The sequence below is a fragment of the Chlamydotis macqueenii genome, chromosome 1 (assembly GCF_036417535.1).
Source record: "Chlamydotis macqueenii isolate bChlMac1 chromosome 1, bChlMac1.mat, whole genome shotgun sequence".
Classification (NCBI taxonomy): Eukaryota; Metazoa; Chordata; class Aves; order Otidiformes; family Otididae; genus Chlamydotis; species Chlamydotis macqueenii.
The window spans coordinates 157452587-157475546 of record NC_141556.1 but is presented as its reverse complement, the minus strand read 5'-3'; the positions used below and the strand labels follow the sequence as shown (position 1 = coordinate 157475546).

Sequence of the window (22960 nt, the reverse complement as noted above, 5' to 3'; positions counted from 1 at the left end):
TCATTTTACATCCTTATGGTATAACCTATCTTTACTAAACAATATTGTAAAATTGGAGTAGTGAAGAAACAAATAATGAATCACACCAGTTAAGGACAGTAAAAAAATTTCTTTCATGGAAAAAACTTGTTTTAGTCTAAAAGTCATGTTGAAGTAAAGTACAATATTATCTAACAGTACTTATCCAAAATCTGCAATACTTCTATCTGGCATTTGATTGTGTTTGAGAAGTTCTACATTTCAGAATATTTATGATAGCGAATATTCATTCTACATTTTGGAACAACGGAGAAGAATAAGAGAGATGGGCAGACAGATGGCAATCCAGAAAGGCAGGAAAGAGGGGAGAGAAAGGGAAAATGACATAGTAAGCAAAAAAAAAGAAAATTTGTAAAGCTGACAACAGCGAGAAGAGGAAAGTAAGGCACTGTGGTGTAGCTTAGCAAAGACTCAAAATCCATAGAGTTCTAATATTTAAAAAAACAGAAAGAACATTAAATCATTCCAGAATTGTTGCAGTCATACACACCTCCTCACTGAAGCTGAAAATAAGAGAGGGATGGGCAGAGAGAGGAGATGGAGAGATATGCACTTGCACTCTAAGACACATTTCTCGGACCTCATATAGGCAAAGCTTCAATAAAAAGCAAAAATGATCTTGTCTGTACAAGGTCTTAGTATCTAACCCAGTAGAGAAGTGGGCATGAAGATGGACACAATAAGGGAAGAAAAAAAAAAAAAGGAATTGACTGTGAAAACAAGCAGGGAGAGAAATACACATCAAAATAGATTAACCAATTATTTTTCTCAATTGTAAAAAAAAAAAAAATAGAACAAAAGATTACCATGCTATCTGTTGATTAAATGTATTAAAAATGACAGCCATGCATTAACAGATAAAACAGGGACCTAACCAAGGAAAAGCAGAAACCTCAAATCCCTTAATGTCTATAGCCTAGTTCCAGTGTTTTTGAGGAATCTAATGGCTTGTTTATATGTGTACATAATAAGCAGATAAATCTTTTGTACTAAAAATATTTAAAACAGATCTCAAGATCACATAGAAATATGGTACTTAAATATCCCATTATCATTAAACTAAACAAAATACAAATTTTTTTTCTAAATGGAAAATTAAAAATCAGCTGTTTCTAGAGTAAGAATAGTTTGCTTAACTATCATTTGCAGCTGAAGTTATCAAACGATACACGCTCATTGTATGAAAATATGTGGCAATACCATAGGAAACAAGTACCAAAGCAGTGACCCAGACAGCCTTTCAAGACCACTTTTGTTTGGAATATTTTTGAAAACTCCCACTGTCACAGTCCCTACACTGGCAGAAATTCTCTTGAAACCATTGAAATTCTTGCTCGTATAGGGACTGTAGGATCTTTAGCCCCAGTTCAGCATGTCCTTTAAGAATAACTCTGATAGTTAGACATACACTTGTTTTGCTGAATCAGGGCTTGCATGATCAGATTTTTCAATGAACTTTTGTTTCCTTTTTTTGTTGTTATTTATTTGAAGATAACAAATTTATGTTAAATATATAGCTTTTATTTAAAAAATTAATATAATTTCACCATTTTTATAAAATTACCAGAAGACAACCATTGGCCTTTATATCTCACCCCTGAGGTTCATTGGCACTTACGCCTTCCCCTTCAGAGGGAATTCGTTTAGGCCAACGTCCTGCATGAGATGTGCTGGCAGTAATCAGGCTTCAAAGGGACAGAACCCTCCTCCTTTCAACAAAACACATTCAGAGACCCTCCAAAGGCATTAACAGCGTGTCTGCGCATACACACTCCAGCGATGCAATCTGCGTGTGTGATTAAGACATTCCCCTGGGGCAGTCACTTACTAGAATTACTGCTGTCATCCTTGGTTCCATCGAGACTTCCATCGGGGTGCATTTGCAAGTAGTAGCCTTGCCTGCAATATAACCTGGTCACTATACCCTTGAGCTGGGGATCTGAAAGACAAACATATTTTGTCACTAGCCTCCAAACTTTTTCCAAGAGTTATCCCTACTTCTCTCACTGTAGGAGGAAGTTTGGTGAAGCAGCATTGCCTTCTTAAAAGTAAGTACTACAACAGGATGGGTCCTGATGGAGATGGAGAAAACTCTCACCGCAGAGTAATATTAGGCCAGTTGCACGTCCTGTTCTCTGCCTCCAACGTCCTTCATTATAATTAACAGAGGTAAAACACAGAAAAAAAAAGAATACCCCAAACGCCCATAGTCAAAAGACTTAAGCTACATTAAGCCCTGCAAAAAAAATTTTAGATGTCAGCAACAAGTATAGAACCTTACAGAAACCAAGAGAACATTTAAAAATCCTACTCATTTAATACATGTTAGTTACTTAATATACTTCACATAAGTTTTAAGGACACTTGCACAAAAACATCTGTCTCCTTTCAGTCTGTACCAAAAGTGACAAACTTATATCTGGTGTAATATTTTGTAACAGTCCCATCTGAAGAGTTCCCAAAATATTTTACCAATCTAGAAACTGATACAATTCACCTGCCCTCTCCCACCACCCAGGGAATAACACCCACAGTAGGGGCAAGACATAATCCTCCTTCACCAGAGGAATAAACCTTAGTAAACTAAAAGTAAAAGGGAACTTCATGCAGCAGAACAGTTCAGCTACCCTGTTTAATACTCTGCATTTATGACAATTGCTTAGAACTGGGGGGGCTGCCAAGCCAGAACTTTATGGTTCATCTCAAGGATGGTGCCTTACCAAATTACAAATTAAGCTGCTGCAGAATTGGTCCAGTGCCAGGGAAGGGGACATCACATCTTAAAAAAGTCTACAGCACTAACTCAATGTGATATTGGTATTAATATTGTCAAACATAAACTGTCAGGCTCAACTCCAGGCAGTCAGTGCATAAATGTGTGGGGACATTGCACTAAAAGCATCTATATCATATCATGCTTAGCTTTGCAATAATTAACTAAAATCATAAAGACTTTGAGACAGATACGTAAGTTTAGAACAGGTAATCTTCTAAGTAAGACTTCTTTGTTTCTGTGCAAACCTGTGGCCAGAATATAAAATCCTCCTTGAATTTGTGTAAAAGTGCTCTTACAATCAATCACGCTGGGTTACTTACAGTATTCTAAGGGAAGGTGAGAAGAAGCACTAATAAACAAAACTGCCTCTGTGAGTGGAATGCTCTGAAGTTTTCTATAGAGGCTCAGTTCCACGAAATGATTATGAAAATGGTATTTTTTTCTTGAATATCCGAATTTAAAAGTCATACTAAACAATAAACCCATCTAAATTAAAAATAAACTGTAAATATCATAGAAACTGTTACTATAAATATTAACACTGTAAGACTTTTGAAGCATGGAAATAATAATATAAACATTTGATGATCAACACGTAAGCACATTACAACTTTTTTTCTTTTAACTGCAAATTTTGCTTCCAATGAATTTTTACATTAGCAAAATATTATTTGTATTTATATCAGAATATTCAGAAATAAATATTTTTAAAATTCATAAACAAAATAAACTGTATTTTCTTTGAATATACTGTCTCAATCAATTTCATCAGGCAATTCCAAAACATTTTCATAATTTAAAAATGAAAAGTGAGTTCCTCTTGCACAGGCACTATTCCTATCAAGGCATGCTTTCAGTTTACACTTCCAAACTGATGATTTTAAACATACTTGCTTTACACATATTAAAATGGCACCTTAAAAGGCTAAAGAAAAATATTAAAACAGAGTTATTAAAACTAGAGCTTTAAAAAGTATTTACAGGAAAAACATCACTATTTTGAGAAACAGTTTCTACACCCAGAGAATCACAAATAAATGATTCTTTATCATCACTTCAAGCTCAAAGAAGTATCTCATAGGAAGGCAAAGTACAGTCAACTCATTGTCACCAGGTATTTACACCTATTGCTTCGAGGGAAAAACGTGAAATTTAGAAGTGATTTTCAAGTTATTCTTTGTACTCGTTCTATTATTTTTTTTCCAAATTTGCAAACAAAATCTAGTTTCTAACAAGAAATTGCACACTCATTTGTCTATATTTTCACTAAAAGCATTATTTAAAGTTAACTCTGCTTTACCAGCTACCCAAAATTGTATCTGAATGAAAATAATTTGGTGGATAGCTACGCACTTCAGCTAGCATATCAGGCTATGTGTGCTGAGACAAAGAGTAGGAGTCTCCCATTTATTTGTTCACTCAAGTCCAAACCAGCAAAATAATTACTAAAGCACGAAACCAGAGGATCCTAGTCATACATGTATCTCACTTGTACATAGTTTTAATGTTTCCATTTGTCAGAGAACTGAGAAAAACTATCCCCAAACATGGCTCTTTCACTTGAATGTTTCATTGAAAACTGGAATTTGCTACTAATAATGTGATACTAAATAATATTTTCATTGTGCAAAGCAGATCTCTGTAGACTAATAAATAGCAAAAAAGTGTCTCCCCCCCCCCCCCCCATGAAACATAGCAACTGCAACTTTTTTTTACTTTTTTCCTGTGGATTATTAGAAAATTTTTTACTCACTCTCCTAAGAACTTCCTTTTCTACCTTAACATTATACTTGTCCTTAGCAAGATTAAACTTTTATTCCTGTACTCAATTACAATTAAGTAATTCAATTATGCATGCTTTACTAGTTCTTGCCTGTAATATTTAGTTACTATTTATCACAGCACTTTGGATCTACAAATCAAAGTAAATAAAAACTAAATGTTTTGGCTGAACAGTGCTCAAAAAACTGGGGAAACTGGACAACAAGATATAGTATTTCTTTGATCCTAGCCAAAAAGCAACCCAGTTTTAGCGATGGAGTTGTATGAAACGACACTCAATGCAAGTCATAATAAGCAATAGTAAGAAAGACTATTCCATACAGCCTCAAGGTAAATATCTCCAAGATGAAGCAGACAATCCTGTCAGGCAAGGAATTTGTCTCTTCTCCTTGCAGAAAGATAAATGACTCTTTCAGGTCCTTTTTGAGACACCTGGGCAGCAAGCAGAGAAGAGAAATCTGATAGTCCCTGTATTTCTACAGCATTTTATCTACCCATTGTCAATAATGTTACAGGAACAGTCTTAGCTTCAGATTCATTACAAATGAGTTTCTCAAATCCTACTAGATTTTTTTTTTTAAACTGCCTACTAGAAAGCAGGAGTGACCAGCAACACCCAGAAACACCAGAAGATTGATCCTGCCTGCCCACAGGTGCGCTGGATACTTGATTTTTTTAACTCCCATGCTAGTGATACAGGTAGGCGGACCAGCAATTAATTACCCTTATCCTTTACAACCCATGCACACCTTTTTCTTGTCACATCAAAGAGGAAGCGAATGGCAAGAGAATACAGCAAAATAATAAAACACAAACCAACAGAATGAGAGTAGACAATCTCACCAAACAGTTCCCAGCTCTCATTATTTTATTACAGATTTTTTTTTCTACTAGTTCTTTTAAAGTCCTAGCCACCACAGCCAGGTGATTATGTGAAAAATACTATTTCTATTTAATTTTAAACACCTTGACTTCGGGGGGGGAGCGGGGGCGGGAATCGAACCAGCAAACTTCACCATGGATAAAAATCAAAGGACAGCTCAACATCTCCTAATGATTTTTATTGATCTTATTTTGTGCTTTGACTTCTGATATTGAACATTTTGGTGCAACAAGTCTGCAATGCCTCATGATGGAAAGAATTTTTCTGACTTGTAGTTATTAGAGATTGTCACTAAAAATTCAAAGACGTTGTACTGAATGGGCAAAGCAACAGCTTCTCAAGCCTCTCCTACACAGTGACCTGCATTGATGGCAGCCACTTGCAGCCCACTTTTATTGCTTTTTTTTTACCTTGTCAGTGGCGACGGCAGGACGTGTGATTGCAGTTAGCATGCACACTCTGTCAGTAGCTTTTCTGATGTCCTCAACAAAGACAGAATTTAATTAAGATGTCGTCTCTTCTCCCTTGAATAGCGGCTACAAAAACGGCTTTGGCATTTGCTCATGACAGGCTGAGTGCAGCTCTTGCTTTAGAACAATTATGACACTTTTTGTTTTGAGTTAAGAACATTTTCTGTTCACAAACAGAATGATTTTAGCTCTCCTTCCCTACCCCCACAGGCTGCCAGGACAGATCTCTTGAGAAATTTTACAGGTTTAAAACAAACAAGGGGACAAACTCATTCAATAAGGGTGTTAAGGCTTTTACCTTTCTGTTCAGACATAGGTGAATTTACAATGCTAAAAGAACAATGGTGAATAGGTCCATTGTCTTCTAACACCATGAAGAATGAATCCTCTAGCATCCACCGGATTTTTAATTTTTAGTTTTTACCATAGGAGGGCTTTTTTCACCTGTCATTATTTACTTATTCCCTCTTTTGAGTAAAGGTACTCTTTGAGATAGCAAGCAAATGCTTAATGGTGGGTTAGTCTCGTATCAACTCACATTCTTCCGGAGAATAAACTGCACTACCTAGACAATTACCAGTCTGTCACAAAATGAGTTGCTCAGCAAGTCAAATGAAAGCCAATATTGAAAAGCTCAGATAGCACAGCATCAAACTCATGTCAACAACGGGTAGCTCCAGGTCCTTCACGTTTTACTTGCCTTTTGTTCTTTGCATTTCCCTCCTGCAGTTTTCACTTTTGGATATTTCAGGCCTAAAAATACTGCTCATGCTGGTCTAGAATAAATCGTCACCTTTTTATTAAGATTTGTGGTGCTCCAATAGTCACCACGACTTGACTGTAATTTCTTGCTTGCTGATGTTATGACCAACATTTGTTAGGAATCTTCTCCCTCATCTGTTAAACTTTATTTGAAATATCAAAAACATTTATAATCTTTATTGGGATTAAAAAAAACCCTCAAAAGCTGCAACCTCTGATTTCTTGCAAAGCTGGGAAGCAAAGCACCCACCCAAAACAGAGTGCCTCCACTGCAGACCCATCTCCCAGTTAGTTCACAAAGCCTAGGACATGTAAAAGGCCACTTTTCCTGACTTCTCACACAAGAACACCCCGGCAACAGCACTGTGTGGAGTTTCGGACAGAGATTCTTGCAGTCTTTCTTGCTGAAGCCACTCCACTTTGTATAATAATTAACTACTCACCATGGGTGGGATTAGAGCCCATCCACTAGACCACGGCTCAAAGCAGCCTGCAGCCCTTCACTGACTTCTGTGCAGAAACCCATTGATGTTTCAGATCAATGTCTGGATACTATTCAAAACTTTAAAACATATGTCAGTACTACTCAGTATTTTAGAAACATTTTTCTACCAGGCAATTCAGCTCCAGAGGAAGGGACCAAATGCCACGTAAAATGATGTTTCCTTTTTGGATTCCCAAATATTTCAGTTCCTGCTGTAATGCTTTTCCTACTTTCCAAAAGTTGCTGTCTTGTTAAGCATTCTGTTTGTGTTGAATTGCAACACTACTGTAAGAGGTACAGTCAGTACAGAAGATTGCATTACACTCCTTTTGCCTTCTTCTTGGCAAGCTTTGCATCATCCTCCCAGCACATAAAAGTGCAGGATCCTCTGATGTGTGTGTTACACAACCACAAAAGCAAGCTTCCTAAAGCAAGTACATAGCCAACAGGGAATTCAAAATGCAGAATTTTGTACTTCATTTAAAGGTGATAAAATCCTAAACAGGCTCCTAAAACCACAGTGTTCCTTCATTATTAAACTCTTCAGTTGTTCTTATGATACTGCTCTTGCATTCAAAACCTTTATACACTCCTAACTTCTTTATTCTTTTGACTGTCCTGTCACCTCTCATTGTTTCAAAGCTTCTGATTGTGTTGTTTTTACTTTCTCTCACTGATAACAGGAAGTGATAAAATATGGACATTTATATGCTAGTGCTCTCTAATTTTAATAATAATATTTTCAACGTCTCATAAGACAAACAAAAAAACCTAAAATTTAAATAAAAACTTGAAAGAAAAATCTTTTTAAAAGAAAGTTTTGCTCTATTCAGGACAGAGAGGAAAAGGATATAATGTGAATTCAGAGAAGCAATAGCTTCCATTATTCCTTGTTTCCATAAGTAATAATAGTACTTATTCTGAAATGCAGTGGCTTTGTGAGCCTATTTCTCTGTGCTCACTTATTTTTCTGTCCTCACAATGATTACAGGGCACTCAACTTCAGTGTTTATTTTTAACTCTACTTTTTCTTGGTTCATGCCTCACATCACAAGCTCGTCTCCCGCAGAACGTCTCTTTAAAAGCACATTTAAGAGAGATAGAGTCCTCCTACGTTCCTGTGTTGTCATTGTCATCGGCACTTCCACAGCGTTTATGAAACTTCTTAGTAAACTATGAAAGCAGGTCGGAGTTCTGCAAAATGGTCGCTTTTCTTGAAAGCATAGCATCGTACACTTTGTGCTGGCGTCCTTGTCTTTGTATTGCAAATGTTTTTATGTTAACTGCAAAATGTGCTTCCTTCCATTTGTGTGCACTGGTATTTTGTCTCTAGGTTTTACAATGCATTTCAAACTACACGACATTTTCTTCTTGCTATGTGGTTTTACTTAAACAAATTTGATCATCAATAGAATTATAGCAACTTGGTTTCTAGGTGGGATAATTTATATCTGTTTAGGTTTACAAGATGATTATATTTAACAGACTTGTATACAGAATAATTGTTAACAGTCTTCTTTACCAGCCATGTTATTTTTGGAGGGTATTTGTTGGAAAGGGATGAGGTTCAGATTGTTAAGAAAACATATTGTTCCAAAATCACAATTTTACGTGGGTATGATAGTTTAAATTTAGCAACTTCATTTAATAATTTGCATTTCCTTTCCTACTGGACTATATTGTACATCTCCAATGTTTCTAATCTTGCAACATATGGATTTATTGGGAGATTTCTCCCTAAATTCTGCCTTCCACGGTTGACCCATGTTTCATCTAATATACTAAAATTACATGATCTCTAATTTCTCAGTATCTAAAATAGTGTATGTTATACACTGGAATACTGCAAAGAAGCTGGCCTCTACTTCCAGGCTTACTTAGATAGCACCAGTCACAGTTTAATACATTTAGCTATTTAGCTATTACCTTCCACTGACACAAAAGCATCATCATCCACTTACAGAAAAAAATCATCTTTCAACTATATTAACTTTCTCAACGTTTACTGTGAAATGCTAAAAACTCCATTGTCTAAAGTTCCATGTTACAGCAGTCTTGCTATTACAGTTTTTGTTTGTTCTTTTCATTTTACGTACACCTAAAAAATATCCTGTCTTACTGAATCTTCTTGACTTAGGCAAAAGCATTTTGTAGTATTCTTTTTAGGACTCCCTCCTATACCTGATCATCTTAGTTCTACCTAGTATTTTCTTGCTTCTGAATTCTGAGAGTAAAATATTAACATCATACAAAATACTGGTTAATATTTCTCTTTAAAATAAAAACATTAAGCAATAGATCCCAGAGTTAAGTAGTTTCCGTGTCCTCATTTTTGCAGGAATCTTCACTTTGTTAGCTTCCCATAATAAGGCCCTGTGAAAGACCAAATTTTATTTTAGTCACATTTTAAAAATACCAAGGCGCCACAATGTGACTGATTCTATTACCATTTAACTTATGTATAAAATCTGACTAATGCATTGCCCTTTGAATTAGTAAATAAATGGATTTTAAGAATGAAATTTCTCTGAAGATGTCACTGAACACTGAAAGCACAATAGGATGGGCATAGATGACCTTTCGAAATGTAACTGAATATATTTCACATAACACTTAACTTACCAAAGAATTAATTTGATTTTCCCTTTTCTAGATAATTCATATTTTTAGAACCAAATATTTAAACATTATGTTTATTTTTACAGTCCTGACTATTTGTCTCCTTGCAGGCTGCAGCATAAAGCAATGAAATATTTGAAGTCAGCTTCTGTTTCTTTCACAAACTGACTTAGAATTAGATTTGGAAAGCATCTAAACAATCTATTTTAAAAGTATTTGAGACTACCATGATAATGCTCAATGGAGAGAGGATAGCAGAATAATTTGCAATGCTAAGTATTGAATCCTAAAACACACTCCATTTTCTATTGTTGCATACAGGAAGTTTCCATAATACCGAGTGGCAGGGGTCCTTAGCTTGTTATTAATTTAATTCTTGCAAGAATATAGAAAAGTCCACAAAATGAAGTCATATATTCCCTCTGCTTAGATATGCAACAGCATCACTTCTGAAATGTGCACCTCAAGAACATAGTGTATTATATTTACTTTTACTTTCTTGCCAATGGCGCAAAATATTGAAAGAGCCATTTGCACTACTTCCAATGAATTTTACATTTTCATCTACTGACTAGCCTCAAAAGTGAAGGCAAACAGATGAACTGCACTGCCAATGAACTGAGACAGAGGTGATTTTACCCAGTTACAAAGTGGTAACTAGGAATTGCAATATATAGAGTCATAAAATCATAGAATCATTTAAGTTGGAAAAGACTTTTAAGATCATTGAGTCTCTCTGTAAACCTAACACCGCCAAGTCCACCACTAAACCATGTCCCTACGTGACACATCTTTCAAATACCTTTTAAATACCTCCAGGGATGGCGACTCCATCACTTCCTGGGGCAGCTTGTTCTAACGCTTGACAACCCTTTCAGTTAAGAAATTTTTCCTAATATCCAATCTACACCTCCTGTGATGCAACTTAAGGCTGTTTCCTCTTGTCCTATCACATTACTTGGGAGAAGAGATCAACACCCGCCTCACTAAAACCTCCTTTCAGGTAGTTGTAGAGAGTGATAAGGTCACCCCTCAGCCTCCTTTTCTCCAGGCTAAACAACCTCAGTTCCCTCAGCTGCTCCTCATGAGACTTGTTCACTTCGTTTTCTTTGATAGCTGTACAACATATAAGGTTTTCCTGGTTTCAGGTGCGGCAGATTCCAAATATTTCCTAATATAGCAGTCTCGATTTTTACTTCCACCACCATAAACAGATACATTACTACATTGTACAAAATTAAAAAAAAAAAAAATCACAAATTGTCATTTTCACATTATCTGTAAGTGACTGTGTGCAGGTTTAAACATATAAATCAGAAGGCCAACAGAAACATGACTTGCTGTTTTTCATCAGTGCTAACAATTTGGTGCACATATGTAAACTCCTGATTAATGAAACAATAAAAGCATTAAGTTGTGACCAAAGACAAAAAAAAATACTCAAAAGGAAATAAAGAAGTACCAGGGAAGTTGATAAACTAATTACATTTTAATTTAGTGTTCAATGATGTACAAGACACAGAGACTGCTTGTTTTTGTTATATCTGACAGAAAGCATTTACTATGAAAAATATGGATCAGTAAACTGACTTCCAATCTTCAAAAAAGTGGGAAAGTAAAAATTTTCCTTCATTGAACCTTATGTAATGTTAGATATTATTATTTAATCCTCATGCTTTAACATAAATCCTCACTGTCAAACCATGTCACTCACCAAAACTATCTGAACAAATTTGTTTACAAAGACATAAAATCCCAGAAAAATGAGATCTGTAAAACACAAATTACATTTCAGTCCTCTTCATGAACAAGTAATATTACTGGAGATACAGGACTCCAAAGATATGTGGCCACAGTGAAATGAAAACTGATTGAGAAATGGATAATCCCATTGTGAAAGGGAAATAAATGTATTTCCATATTTCTTATTGGTTAGGAACAATCTTTATTGTTTCTGTATAAAGCAAGATTACAGAAGGTCCATCAGACAAGCTGAAGTTTGCACCGTTAATATGAATAAAATATCTTACTATTTAGAAAAATATGTATTTGTGTAGGAAAGCATGAATGCACTGGCATTTAATTCATACAGAAGCTCTACAAAAGAATTTTTTATGTCATTATACATACAGTACCATTGATAATTATTTAACATTTTTAATAACATTCCATTGCTTTTTCACAAAGGGTTGCTACTTTCAGCTTACTATCCAAATCTCTAGCAGCAACAGAGTTGAAGCAATGCAATATCACCAAAAAAGTATAACCCACTGGTCTTTTTTTTTTTTTTAGCAAATGACACACCTGAGAAATGTTATGAGCTATAGGAAGCAGATTATTAAGAACTACTTGAACCAGAAAATAGCAAGTTATACTAAATATTTCAGTCATTCTTTCATTTTTGCAGTGTAACCAAGTGTTACTCTGGAATGCTACTTAACCAGAGACTTGCTGAAGAAATAGCAGACATTTTCCTATACTTTATTATACCGTATACACAAGTGCTTGTATACTTCATTTGTGAGAATGCAGTGAGATGGAGAGACAGAAAGAGAAGCAATGCATGGCTGCTCTGGTTTTCTGAGATTACATTTTCCCAAAATCCTCCCTGTGAGAAAGACGAGAGTCCTGTTCAGCCTGCAGACTGCAAGGCCTCATAATCTGTGGTATTAAACACAATCCAGAAATCTTAAGAGAAGCAGCTTGGAAAACTGATCTTCAGCGAGTGTGACAAGGAAATAATCCCCTGTACTTGAAGAAAACAATCTGTACCTTTTCTAATTCAGAATTACAGACTCACTTCTTCTATCAATGGTACGACAAAGCTGTGTCTCTTTACTGGAGGTGCTCCCTGCTTATTTTTTTGAGTTCGAGGTTAACTTGGGCCACAACTTCCCATCTCTGCTATCCACAAAAACTTGGAACACACAGGAATAAAACAAACTCTTACAAAGTTACATGACCCCAGGAGCTGGGCTTTAAGAAAATCAGTAGATTTTGACACTGACTATGCAGGACAGATCACAGAAAACTGTGACGGGCAGTCACTCAACAAATCCTTTTTGAGGGATGTCAGCACAAACAGTTTTGCTTCTCTGGAATTGCTCTTGCTTTGAGACTGAATCTAGCAAGAAGAAGAAGAATTACTATAAGTGGCAGACTCGTTTTATGCCATCTAATGCTCCTAGAGCTAAAAAAAAAAAAAAAAGCAAACCCACAAAAAAAAAAAAAATCATTTACCCTACCTAGATTACTCTGGCTTGCTTGGAAAGGCTATTTAGTCCAGATATTTAGCTACCAACCAGAACTAAGCAGAACTATACTTTATGAGCATCTATGAGAGCTTCTATGAGAAAATGACCAGGAACAGTTCAGGTCAATGCGATTATTCACTAATAAAGAGTAAATCTTCCAACTCTGAGTCTTTTGATGATACGGTGGAGATACAGTCAGCAGAAACTACCCCAGCCTCTCACTGGCACCATGAACTAAACCTACTGTTCACCTACAAAAACCCCAAAATACTCTATAAAAGTCTCACAAGATGGCAAATATCTGCTAGGTTTTGGATGAGCTCAAAGCTGGTTCATGCTTTGATGGAGATCTGCCCAAAAATACATCAAAAACACTGAAAGGACTTTCAATCTCCAAATCTAAATTTTATTAGAACACAAACCAGGACAAATGACTTTTAAATATATAACCTGAAAGTGAAAGAAAAATAAGTAAGAGTTTTATAAGACTATCTAGCACATTTTTGTTGTGTCTTCATGTCTTCTGTTTTCTCATCCTGCTTTGCCTCCAGTCCAGCTCTTTCACAATGAAGAACTGTCTGTGCATCTACTACCTCTAGTTATTTTAACCTGTTCACGGGACAGGATCTCCTTGCCCCTTCTCTCACATCCTATCTTTCACTCCCGACCTGCAATATTCTTTAATCCAGCATCGTTTCCCAGCTATGCATATCCAACTATGCTGAGCAGTCAAGAGGACATAAGAAGACAGTCTTCCTCCCTGCTGCCCAATCACATCTTAACAACAAAACACATATGTAAGCTTAAACAAATGAAACATATGCCAACAGTCACATATGTCCTCCTTCACAAATTTATAGGAACACTCAGATTCTCTTTAGGCTAGCTATGCACTTAACAGAAGATACAAATTTCACCTCATAGCTACCGGGAAACAACAGTCTATAATTTCTGGTTGTACACAACGAAGTCTATCAGCACACTGAGCCAAAGCCACCAGCAACTTCATCAGCCATCACATGCATTTTGTGGAGTAGTGAGTCAGACCGAAGATCCATAGCAGTTCCGAATGTGTATTTTTGCCCAAGATGTGTCATACAAAACTGGCAAAAAAACCCAGGCCAAAACATATCCCTCTAGTCTGCTGAGCCACAACACTTCCAGGATGATGGCTCCTCCCTTCACTGTCTCCTTGGCCAAAACCAGTTACACCAGCATCATTCTTTCTCAAGTCTGGCATAATCTCTTTAATTTATTACAGATGCCCAGTTACGTGTGTGAAGATACTAAATGAGGCAAATTCCAGATCTGTGGTTGGTGTCTTCCAATGACACAATAAGTGACATTCTTTTGACCAGGTCTGGACATCTGCCCTTCAGCTAGTGATCTTAAACTCCTTCCAGAAGGAGGGAGAGAAACAGGCAACTCTAGATGCTATTTCCGTCATTGTGAAGGACAGGTCAAAAATGCACTGAATGAACTACACCCAAGACAGCTCACTTATCCACCCAAAACATCTATCATGTGCTCTTCAGATCTGCTCATGCCCTGGAGACATTAATGCTCTGAACCCTTTGGATGAGCCTGTCTTCCCTAGGACTCAATTCCAACCCCTGTCAGGCTATTCTGTTTGGACTAGATTTACGGTCCGCTCACTCACTTTTATGGTGTGTTAGGAGACACACCAATACTATAAAAATGGAGCCATATGGGCACAATTAAATTTAAACTGGTTTGCTTAGAAACCTCAACTATCTGCTGCTGACTTTTCTCACCCCTGAGTTTCCATTCCACCCTTTAATTTGAAGGTTGTCCTGAAAATTACTTTACAGAACATAAACATTCAACTAGCATGTTTTAAACAGAAATCAAGAGTAATTTAGTTCTCCATGTCCGTTTGCTTCTACTGCAGCAGTATCTTGTAAGCCCCAGTGAAGTCAGCATTCAGAAGAGCCAACAGGTATGCTCCTAAAGAACAAATTACAGTATTTTCTGAGTATTAATATTAAACTCTCTTTAAATCTCTTCCATTTCCTGCACATTTATTATACCAGCAACTCAAATGTTATTTGAAGCTGAAAGATTAGAAATTGAAAAGCAGGAAATTTGTTCCTGGGATTTCCACAGCAACTTTTGCCCGTGCAAAAGTTGCTGTGGAACTCCAGTCACTCCAGTGACAGTGACAGCACTGCTATTAGCCTGTATCTCTGAGCAGCTGCAACAAGTGGTGCAAATTTTCCTCTGTAATAATGTCCTAATGACAGCCTTTGACTGAGCGTTTCCCTCAGCTTTCTTTAGTGCCACAACCTGGGGCCTGAGCTTTCCAAGGCCAGGGCAAGGCTGGCAGCTCAGGGCCAGCCACGCAGCCCAACGCCTGCAGTGTAGGCCTTGGCCTGGCAGATACCCCTCAGCTGCGGGCTGGTTGGCACCACACTGATTTCAAACCCCTGCGTTGACTCAGCACAGTACAAAAAAAACCAAAAAAAAAAAACAAAAAAAAACCCCCTCACATGCTTTACTTGGGCTATCTGTTCCTCTGTACCGTAACCAGAGGTGCTGCCAGCGCTTCACGTGTAATACTACGAGTGAAAAGCTGCACGGTTTAGTATCACAGCACATCTCCAGTGCATATTTACATACATTGCACACAAAACATAGCACGGCATGAAATACCTAACACTTTGACTTTTTTTATCAGGACAAAAATTCAAGCCTCTCCAGCTCCTAAGTGCAGTCAGGAAAAAAAAAAAAAACATAAAAACAAAAAAAACCCACACCACCAAAAACCCCAAAACCAGAAACAATATCACTAATTCAGAAAGCTGTCCAAAATTAATCTACTTCCTTTTCAACAAAGCTCACATCATAGTGGAAGTTCTTGTTTATTTTTCAGAGGCCTTTGATGTAGTAATCTATTTATACACTCAAATGCAGCAAAAATCTCCAACATCACTCTTGTTCGGATTTGACACACAAGCCAAACTCCCTTTTCTACAGACAGAGAGAAGGGGTATGTATGGGCCTTGATTATGCTTTATTAGATTATTCACTAAAATCTGTGTCAGTGGCCTCATCAAGTAGGTGACATTTGATTTTTCTAAGAAATTATTTTTAGCTCTATGCAAAGTGTGGGTTTACCAGAGAAGGAAGAGGAGGAAAGGGGAAAGAGAAGGTAAAAGCTCCCAATACCCCAATGAATGCACAGTCAGTGGTGTGCTGCCGCAAAACTCACTCACCATCTTTTTCAGTGTCAATTTTGCGGATAAACCAGAAATCTTCCTCTTTATAATCAGTGTCATTTCAGCTGTTTCTAGGGAACATAACAAGGAAGCACAAGACATTGGAAAGCAGCTCGGCAGCGACTTTGTTTTCAATATGAGCTCTGAAGATGCTGGACCATTCCCTACCAAAGGTAACCATGCAGCCCTTGCCACTGTATTGTCGAAGCAACAGAGAGGTTTTTCAGTAGGTGTTTCCTTGTTGCAACAGTAAGTAGATAAGTACTGGCCACTCACCTTACTGAGAAGGACTGACACACATGGCTCAGAAACTATTTACAACATACAACTTTAGGTTTCTAAGACGAGTGCCCCGACTCGTGCTTGGAAACTACTCAGGGCACCCGATGATGAAGACAGAAGTCTGAAGTTGGATGATGTGAATAAAGGAACCATGGTGTTACCCAGGATGCTTGCAACTGAAAAAGGACTTGGATCCGAGTCTCCATAGCACCAGCAACTGCCTGGAAGTAGGACGGCTGGCCTTTGTTTTTAGAACCAAAATCAACAAATTTTTTTTGTAGTTTACCAAAATAAAAGAAAAAAAAACCTTGAAATCAAAAGCAAAATCAAATGGATTAAAAGCTTTTCAATTCTTCTCTAATAGGCCAAAGTGAGCAATGGTGTACCACTGGCAGTTGAAAAAACACTGGGTCACACCAAAAACAAACAAAATCATCAATAACGCAGAGTTTAAATAGTTTTTTTCCTGACAAACTGAGTACTTAATTCAGTCAAAGAGTAAATATTCCATTTCAAAGGTGAAATGGAAATTTTATCATTTTAAAATTCAATTGACTGACAACTTGAAATAAAGACTTGCTTCAAAACTGGTTGTAAAATGCCTATCTGAAAATAAAAGGCTTACTCCAGATTGCTTCCAGGTTCACCCCTTTTTCCTACAAAGAGCAACATGGTTAAACTAACATGTCTGTGAAGACTCTTCTGTTGCTTTGAGTTCTAAATTTTAGAATCAACAAGCCTGCAAATGAAAGTACCTTTAAAAATAGCCCTATCCTACCAAATTCCCCCATCTAAAGGAGAGGCACGCAAATCCTTTCCGCCTGAACTAACGGGATCAATTCTGTGGCTTCTGGTTTCACCTACCAGTGTAGTTCTGATGTATGTGAAAGGACCCAAAACCTAAAGACCTCATCATAGATGAGGCATAGATGCCTTATATGGAAACACAGAGACATCGAGGAAGCAGAGTATTACTCCCAGATTCAAACTCTCATGAGAACAGAATCTACACCCTTCCCATTCAGAAAGTATCATGCACTCAGAGAGGACAAGTGTCCTCTATTGAATTTCCTTGGCTGCTTCCCAAAATCTCCAGAAAACCAAAGTTAGTTTGTAAGTTCTGCCCCAAACTACACCACAAGTTGCTTCTATATTTCTTCTTTGTCTTTTTTTTTTATTTTTAGAACATGGTTATTTTTGAATGTTTGGACATAAATATCTTAAAGGCCATACAGTTATTCACTGAAATTATTATTCAAGTTCAAAGTAAAGACAGGCTACTTCCATTCTATCTAGGTTAAAAAAACTGCGGTGTCTACAAGATTTTGTACTTCTCCTGATGGTTACAACATCCTGTAGACTGTGATTAATATAATGTTATGCAGGGAAGATGAGGATGGCTCCCTGGGCAAAGCACAGAGGTCTCAGTCAGGAGAGGAGTGTGGGTCAGGCTCCACTGCAGGGGGGGCTGGGCTGATCTGGGGCACATTCCTGGAGGAGGATGAGCACTGGCCTGATCTTGCAAAGTCACACTATAAAGACCCTGCTGCCAGCAGGTTTCCAGGCAGTGTCTAAACACAGGAGATAAGCATCACCCTCACTTTACAGACAGCAAACAGAAGTACAAAGAGGACGGATGTTTTGTCCAAAGACACAAGGAAAATGAGATTTTCTGCATCCTAGTCCAGGATGTAGATGCCCCTGCCAGGCTACACAAAATTACTTAATACAACCGGAAAAGACACAATTAACAACTGGATAGATAGAAACTGCTATTTACAAGCATGTCAGAGGCGAATTACCACCCTGAGTTTTACATTAAATTGAGCACGTTTATTTGTGTAAAACAGTATTAATCCCACTGTTGAGGCAAATGGAAGGATTTTAATAGAGGAATTTAAAGTGAAGGAAGTGAAAGCAAGGGGAAAAGGCTTGCCACTGTTAATAAAATAAACAGATGTCAGTGCAAATAAACATCACTTTTTAGAAGCCTTCTATCCATGTAGCAGAGTGATGGCTTATAAAATCTTTCCCCAGCACTTTAATATCTAGTAATAAATGCAACCAGAAGGGGAAAAAAAACAGAAAACAAAAAAGAAAACCTTGTCAACATTTCCAAACAATTATAAATAAAATTATCCACTTTAAAATTATATTTTGGACAATTCATGCTAACTACTGGATATGTGTTGTTCAGAATAAATAATTTCTCAGTGGAATTACCTCCTTTGAAAAGTCACAAAGCATTTTAACGGCAGTGTTTGTACCCTGTAAATAGCTCTAAGACTTTTCTTAAGCTCCTGAGACATTTAAAGCAGAGTAAACTGGAAATTAGTATGAAGATTAGCTTACATAGTGTTGGAACACCATCAAAAATCTAAAATGTTGAATTTCTCAAAATCTCCTAAATAGCAAAACATTAGTAAATGCTTCAGGTTTCTTCCACAGAAATGTCTGTACTCCAGTCATTTTAAAACAACATAAATGTTAGTGATGAGAGCTAAAATTAAGATAACACAAATTTTTTGGATCAATACAAGAAGAATGGAGACAACTGCACGTATATGTTGGGTAATTTTAGAGTTCAAAATCTACTTATTCCACCATAAAACACTTCTTTAGAAATCAAACTTCTCTGTGAGAGAACAATCTAGTTTTTTTCCTCAGCTCTGCTAAGAGCTGGAGACTCTGGGAAGCTGAGCTGCCACTGCAGTGGAAGGGAAGGCTTCCAAATGTTCAGGCTCACCAGTTCACCAGGTAGTCTGCTGCCTGTCCAGGCACTTGAGACTGAGAAGCTTTAAAGAGGCAGAGGGCTTGGTTTTGGGACCCACAGTACTACTGTAGGTCTCAGCTCTCCTCAGGTCTGCCATGCAGCATCTCAGGAATTGGAGAAGCAAACTACTTCTAGACTAGACTCTATGACTAGAGTCATTAAGACTTCCAGAGCATACATCTGTCCTCCTAGGCTCCCTGAAGAGCTAGTGGAGCTATCTATTTCAGCATGTCATTAATTACATCCTAGAAATAAAGATTCTTCATTAACTGTATGACAGTCAAAATATGAAGCTATAAGTTGTTCAGGCTTTGGTGTCTACACAGCAAGAATTTGCATTCAATCAGGTGAATCTTGGCCCAGGAGTCCAGAGAAGCTCCATGGCCACCAATTCACTGGTTGGAAAACATACTTTGTTTTTCCTGGAACTTCAGTGGAATCAAAATATCCCAGAAAAATATTCTGACTTAAAGGTAAATGACCACAACAAATAATCAATAACGTAACAGACGATTGCAATGACACTTGAAATGTTGTGAGTCATCCGAGTCCAGTCAATATCAAAACCCTTTGAAATGCTGTCCTGGTTTTGTGCAGGGGAAGGGGGAGTGGGAAGGGCTACGGTGGCAGCTTCTGCGAGAAGCTGCTGGAAGTTTCCCCTTTGTCCGGTGGACTTGGCCGAGCCTAGGGCAGACCCACTGCTGACCAGGGCCGAGCCAATTTGTGACGCTGATAATGCCCTCTGTGAAAATATATTTAAGAATGGGAAAATTAAAAAAAAAAAAAAAAAGAAAAAAAACAACACAAAAAACAGAGGAGTGAAGAACCAGAAGCAGGGGCAGACAGAAGGAGATGTGAGCCTTGTGGGCCTTGCGGCCCTCACCCTCTGGCCGCCCGCCGGGCAGCCATCTGGGCCCAACTCAGCCCAGCTCAGCTGCAAGAAGTGGAGAGGAGATGAGATGTGAAGAGAACCTGAGAGGCATCTGCCAGCCAGTTGTGAAGAATTTCTTGTGAGAGGAATGGCTGCAGATGCCAAGGTCAGTGAAGAAGGAGGGGGAGGAGTAATGCAGCTCCTGGCCAAGATTCCCCTGCAGCCCGTGGTGCAGCCCATGGTGAGGCCGGCTGTCCCCCTGCAGCCCATGGAGGCCCACAGAGGAGCAGAGATCCACCTGCAGCCCATGGAGGACCCCAAGCCAGAGCAAGCGGATGCCCTTCTTGATGGAGGGACTGCTGGGGCAGCCGTTCCTGAGAGACTGCACCCTGTGGACAAACGACCCCATGCTGGAGCAGTTTGTGCAGGACTGCAGCCCGTGGGAGGGACCCCACGCTGGAGCAGAGAAGGAATGTGAGGAGTTCTTCCCCGAGGAGGAAGGAGTGGCGGAAAACAACATGATGAACTGACAGCAACCTCCATTCCCTATTCCCCCTGTGCCATTTGGGGCAGGGAAGGACATGGAGATAATATGAAATAAAGTAGAAGAGGGAGAGGTGGGGGAAAGTTGTTTTTTGTTCTCTTTCTCATTATCCTGCTTTGGTTTCATTAATAATAATAATAAAAAAATAGTTTTCCCTAAGTCAAGTCTGTTTTGCTCGTAACGGTAACTTCAATGATCTCTCCCTGTCCTTACCTCAAAACTCAAGCTCTTTGTTATATTTTCTCTCCTTCATTCTCTCAGAGGGTGGGGAGAGTGAGTGAAAAACTGCATAGTTTGGTCTCAAGTGGGGCTAAACTATGACAAATGCCATCCTGAAGGTAAATTTTTTCAAAGCTGGCTTTAACAGAAAATTATTTCCTTCCTGAGAGACCAGGAAATTGTGCTCAATAACTCTCTTTCTCTCCAAAGAACTTATGATGACTACCTTAAAGTCAGATGTCTAAGGAAACACATGGTAATAGTTAAATCTTCCCTGAAAGATACACCTGAAGGGAAACAGACCCTCTTACTTCCCTGTCCTACCTGATATTGGTCTTATGCAGTCCCTTAAAGAAACAAGATCCTTCAACAGCAACAAGCAGATTTCAAGAATGAACCAAGAACGAGCTTCCAGCTCTGCAACTGTCCTGCAATCACCATCACTCCACACCGCCAAACACTCTCTGACAATGTTCTGACATTGGTAACAAACATCAGTCACCGTTTATCTGACTATGGCAATGTATTTTGAAAAAGGTTTCCAGCTAGAATTAAACAGAAAACAATGTCACCATCGTGAAACACTTTTTGGGATAAAGCCCAGAACAAAGCTTTCTTCAAGAAAAACTAAAAAGAAGAGAAAAACAAAACCAGAGTTACTCACACAAGAATAACTAGTAGCCTGGCAATCAGCATCCACTGGAGATTCAGGTTAAAGGCTTCTTGTCTGAACCAAAACAAACAGGAACTAGACTTGAAATGTCCACATGGTAGGAAACTGCTTGAGCTGCAGAGCTTCTTGTTACATCCCGGGGTTTAACAAAAAAAATCTCCAGCCTCAAGACACTTTTTCAAATGAAATTTTAACAAAATTACCCTGTTCAGATGGAAACAGCATTTGGCCAAACCTGGCAGAACAGTAAAACCATTTCAAGTAAAATAAAAATATCAGTCCAACAACCTCTACCAGAAGGTCAGAAAAAATGTAGCTCATCTGCCTAGGAAGGATTACTGCAGACACGTGACAATTTCACTTTACTTGCTCACCATATAATATTTGGTTAATTCTTTTCTCCTTCCCCTGATGGTAATATATGGTTCGAAAGAACTCCTTCACTTTTCTTTTTTTTTTAAAGAAAAAAAAAAGCAATTATAGTTACAAGCATGAAAAACAAAACAAAATACAACTGAATGTAGCACAACAGAAGGTCACTTAAACAAGTAACAAAATAAATTACCCAGATCTTCTAAAGAGTCTTTTATTCATTAGGGTAGAGTTTCACTACTTCTACAACATCAATAGACAATCACAAATTTAGCACATGCACACGTGTGCACCATTCAACGCTCTCCAGCAGAGGTGAATCCTACTTACCGCTGTCAACACTCCTTTGTCATTATGTGAAAACATGAAGTGGCACAAACCTTACAAAACTTATGTTCAGTAGAGCTGCTAAAAATGAATCCTACATAATTGAAGCTAATTTGTTAATACATACTCATTTTGCTAAACCACGTGCCATACTTATCTCTGCTTCCTTATAATGATGACTGGAACTTTCTAACCTACAGAACTCCTGATCTTAAACCTAACACGTTGCTGTGCCTCCGTATCCAAAGTTTGGCATGTTTGCTTATATTTGATAGTGCCACTCCTCTAAGAATGTAAGCTGGAAGACCAATGCAATGTACTGAAATCTGTCTGGATGCCAAACATGACTCATCTTAGTAAGCATCCAGTAAAACTTCCACCAACAGTACAATTTTAGCTACATTTTAAATCAAGTCTGATTCTTTATGAGAGAAATAATAGCTGGATCACTGTTGACTTTTTTTTTTTTTTAAAAAAAGATTCCATTCAAACAAAACCTTTGAGCATTTATTTCTAATAGGCCATAGCAGTTTAATGAATCCATAGGTATCTTTCCTTATATTCAAAGCAAACATGAACATAAAGGTAGAT

The 22960-nt window shown here is 37.9% G+C and overlaps 1 protein-coding gene across 2 annotated transcripts in view; it reads right to left on the bottom strand.

The window, feature by feature from the left end:
• Positions 1 to 22960, bottom strand: part of FGF14 (fibroblast growth factor 14) — a 404862-nt gene that overhangs the window by 103928 nt on the left and 277974 nt on the right. For both annotated transcript variants that reach the window (XM_086770933.1, XM_086770942.1), the window contains exon 2: positions 1868 to 1978. In XM_086770933.1, coding sequence (XP_086627059.1) covers positions 1868 to 1978 — 111 coding nt within the window. The remainder of the gene's footprint in view (positions 1 to 1867; positions 1979 to 22960) is intronic.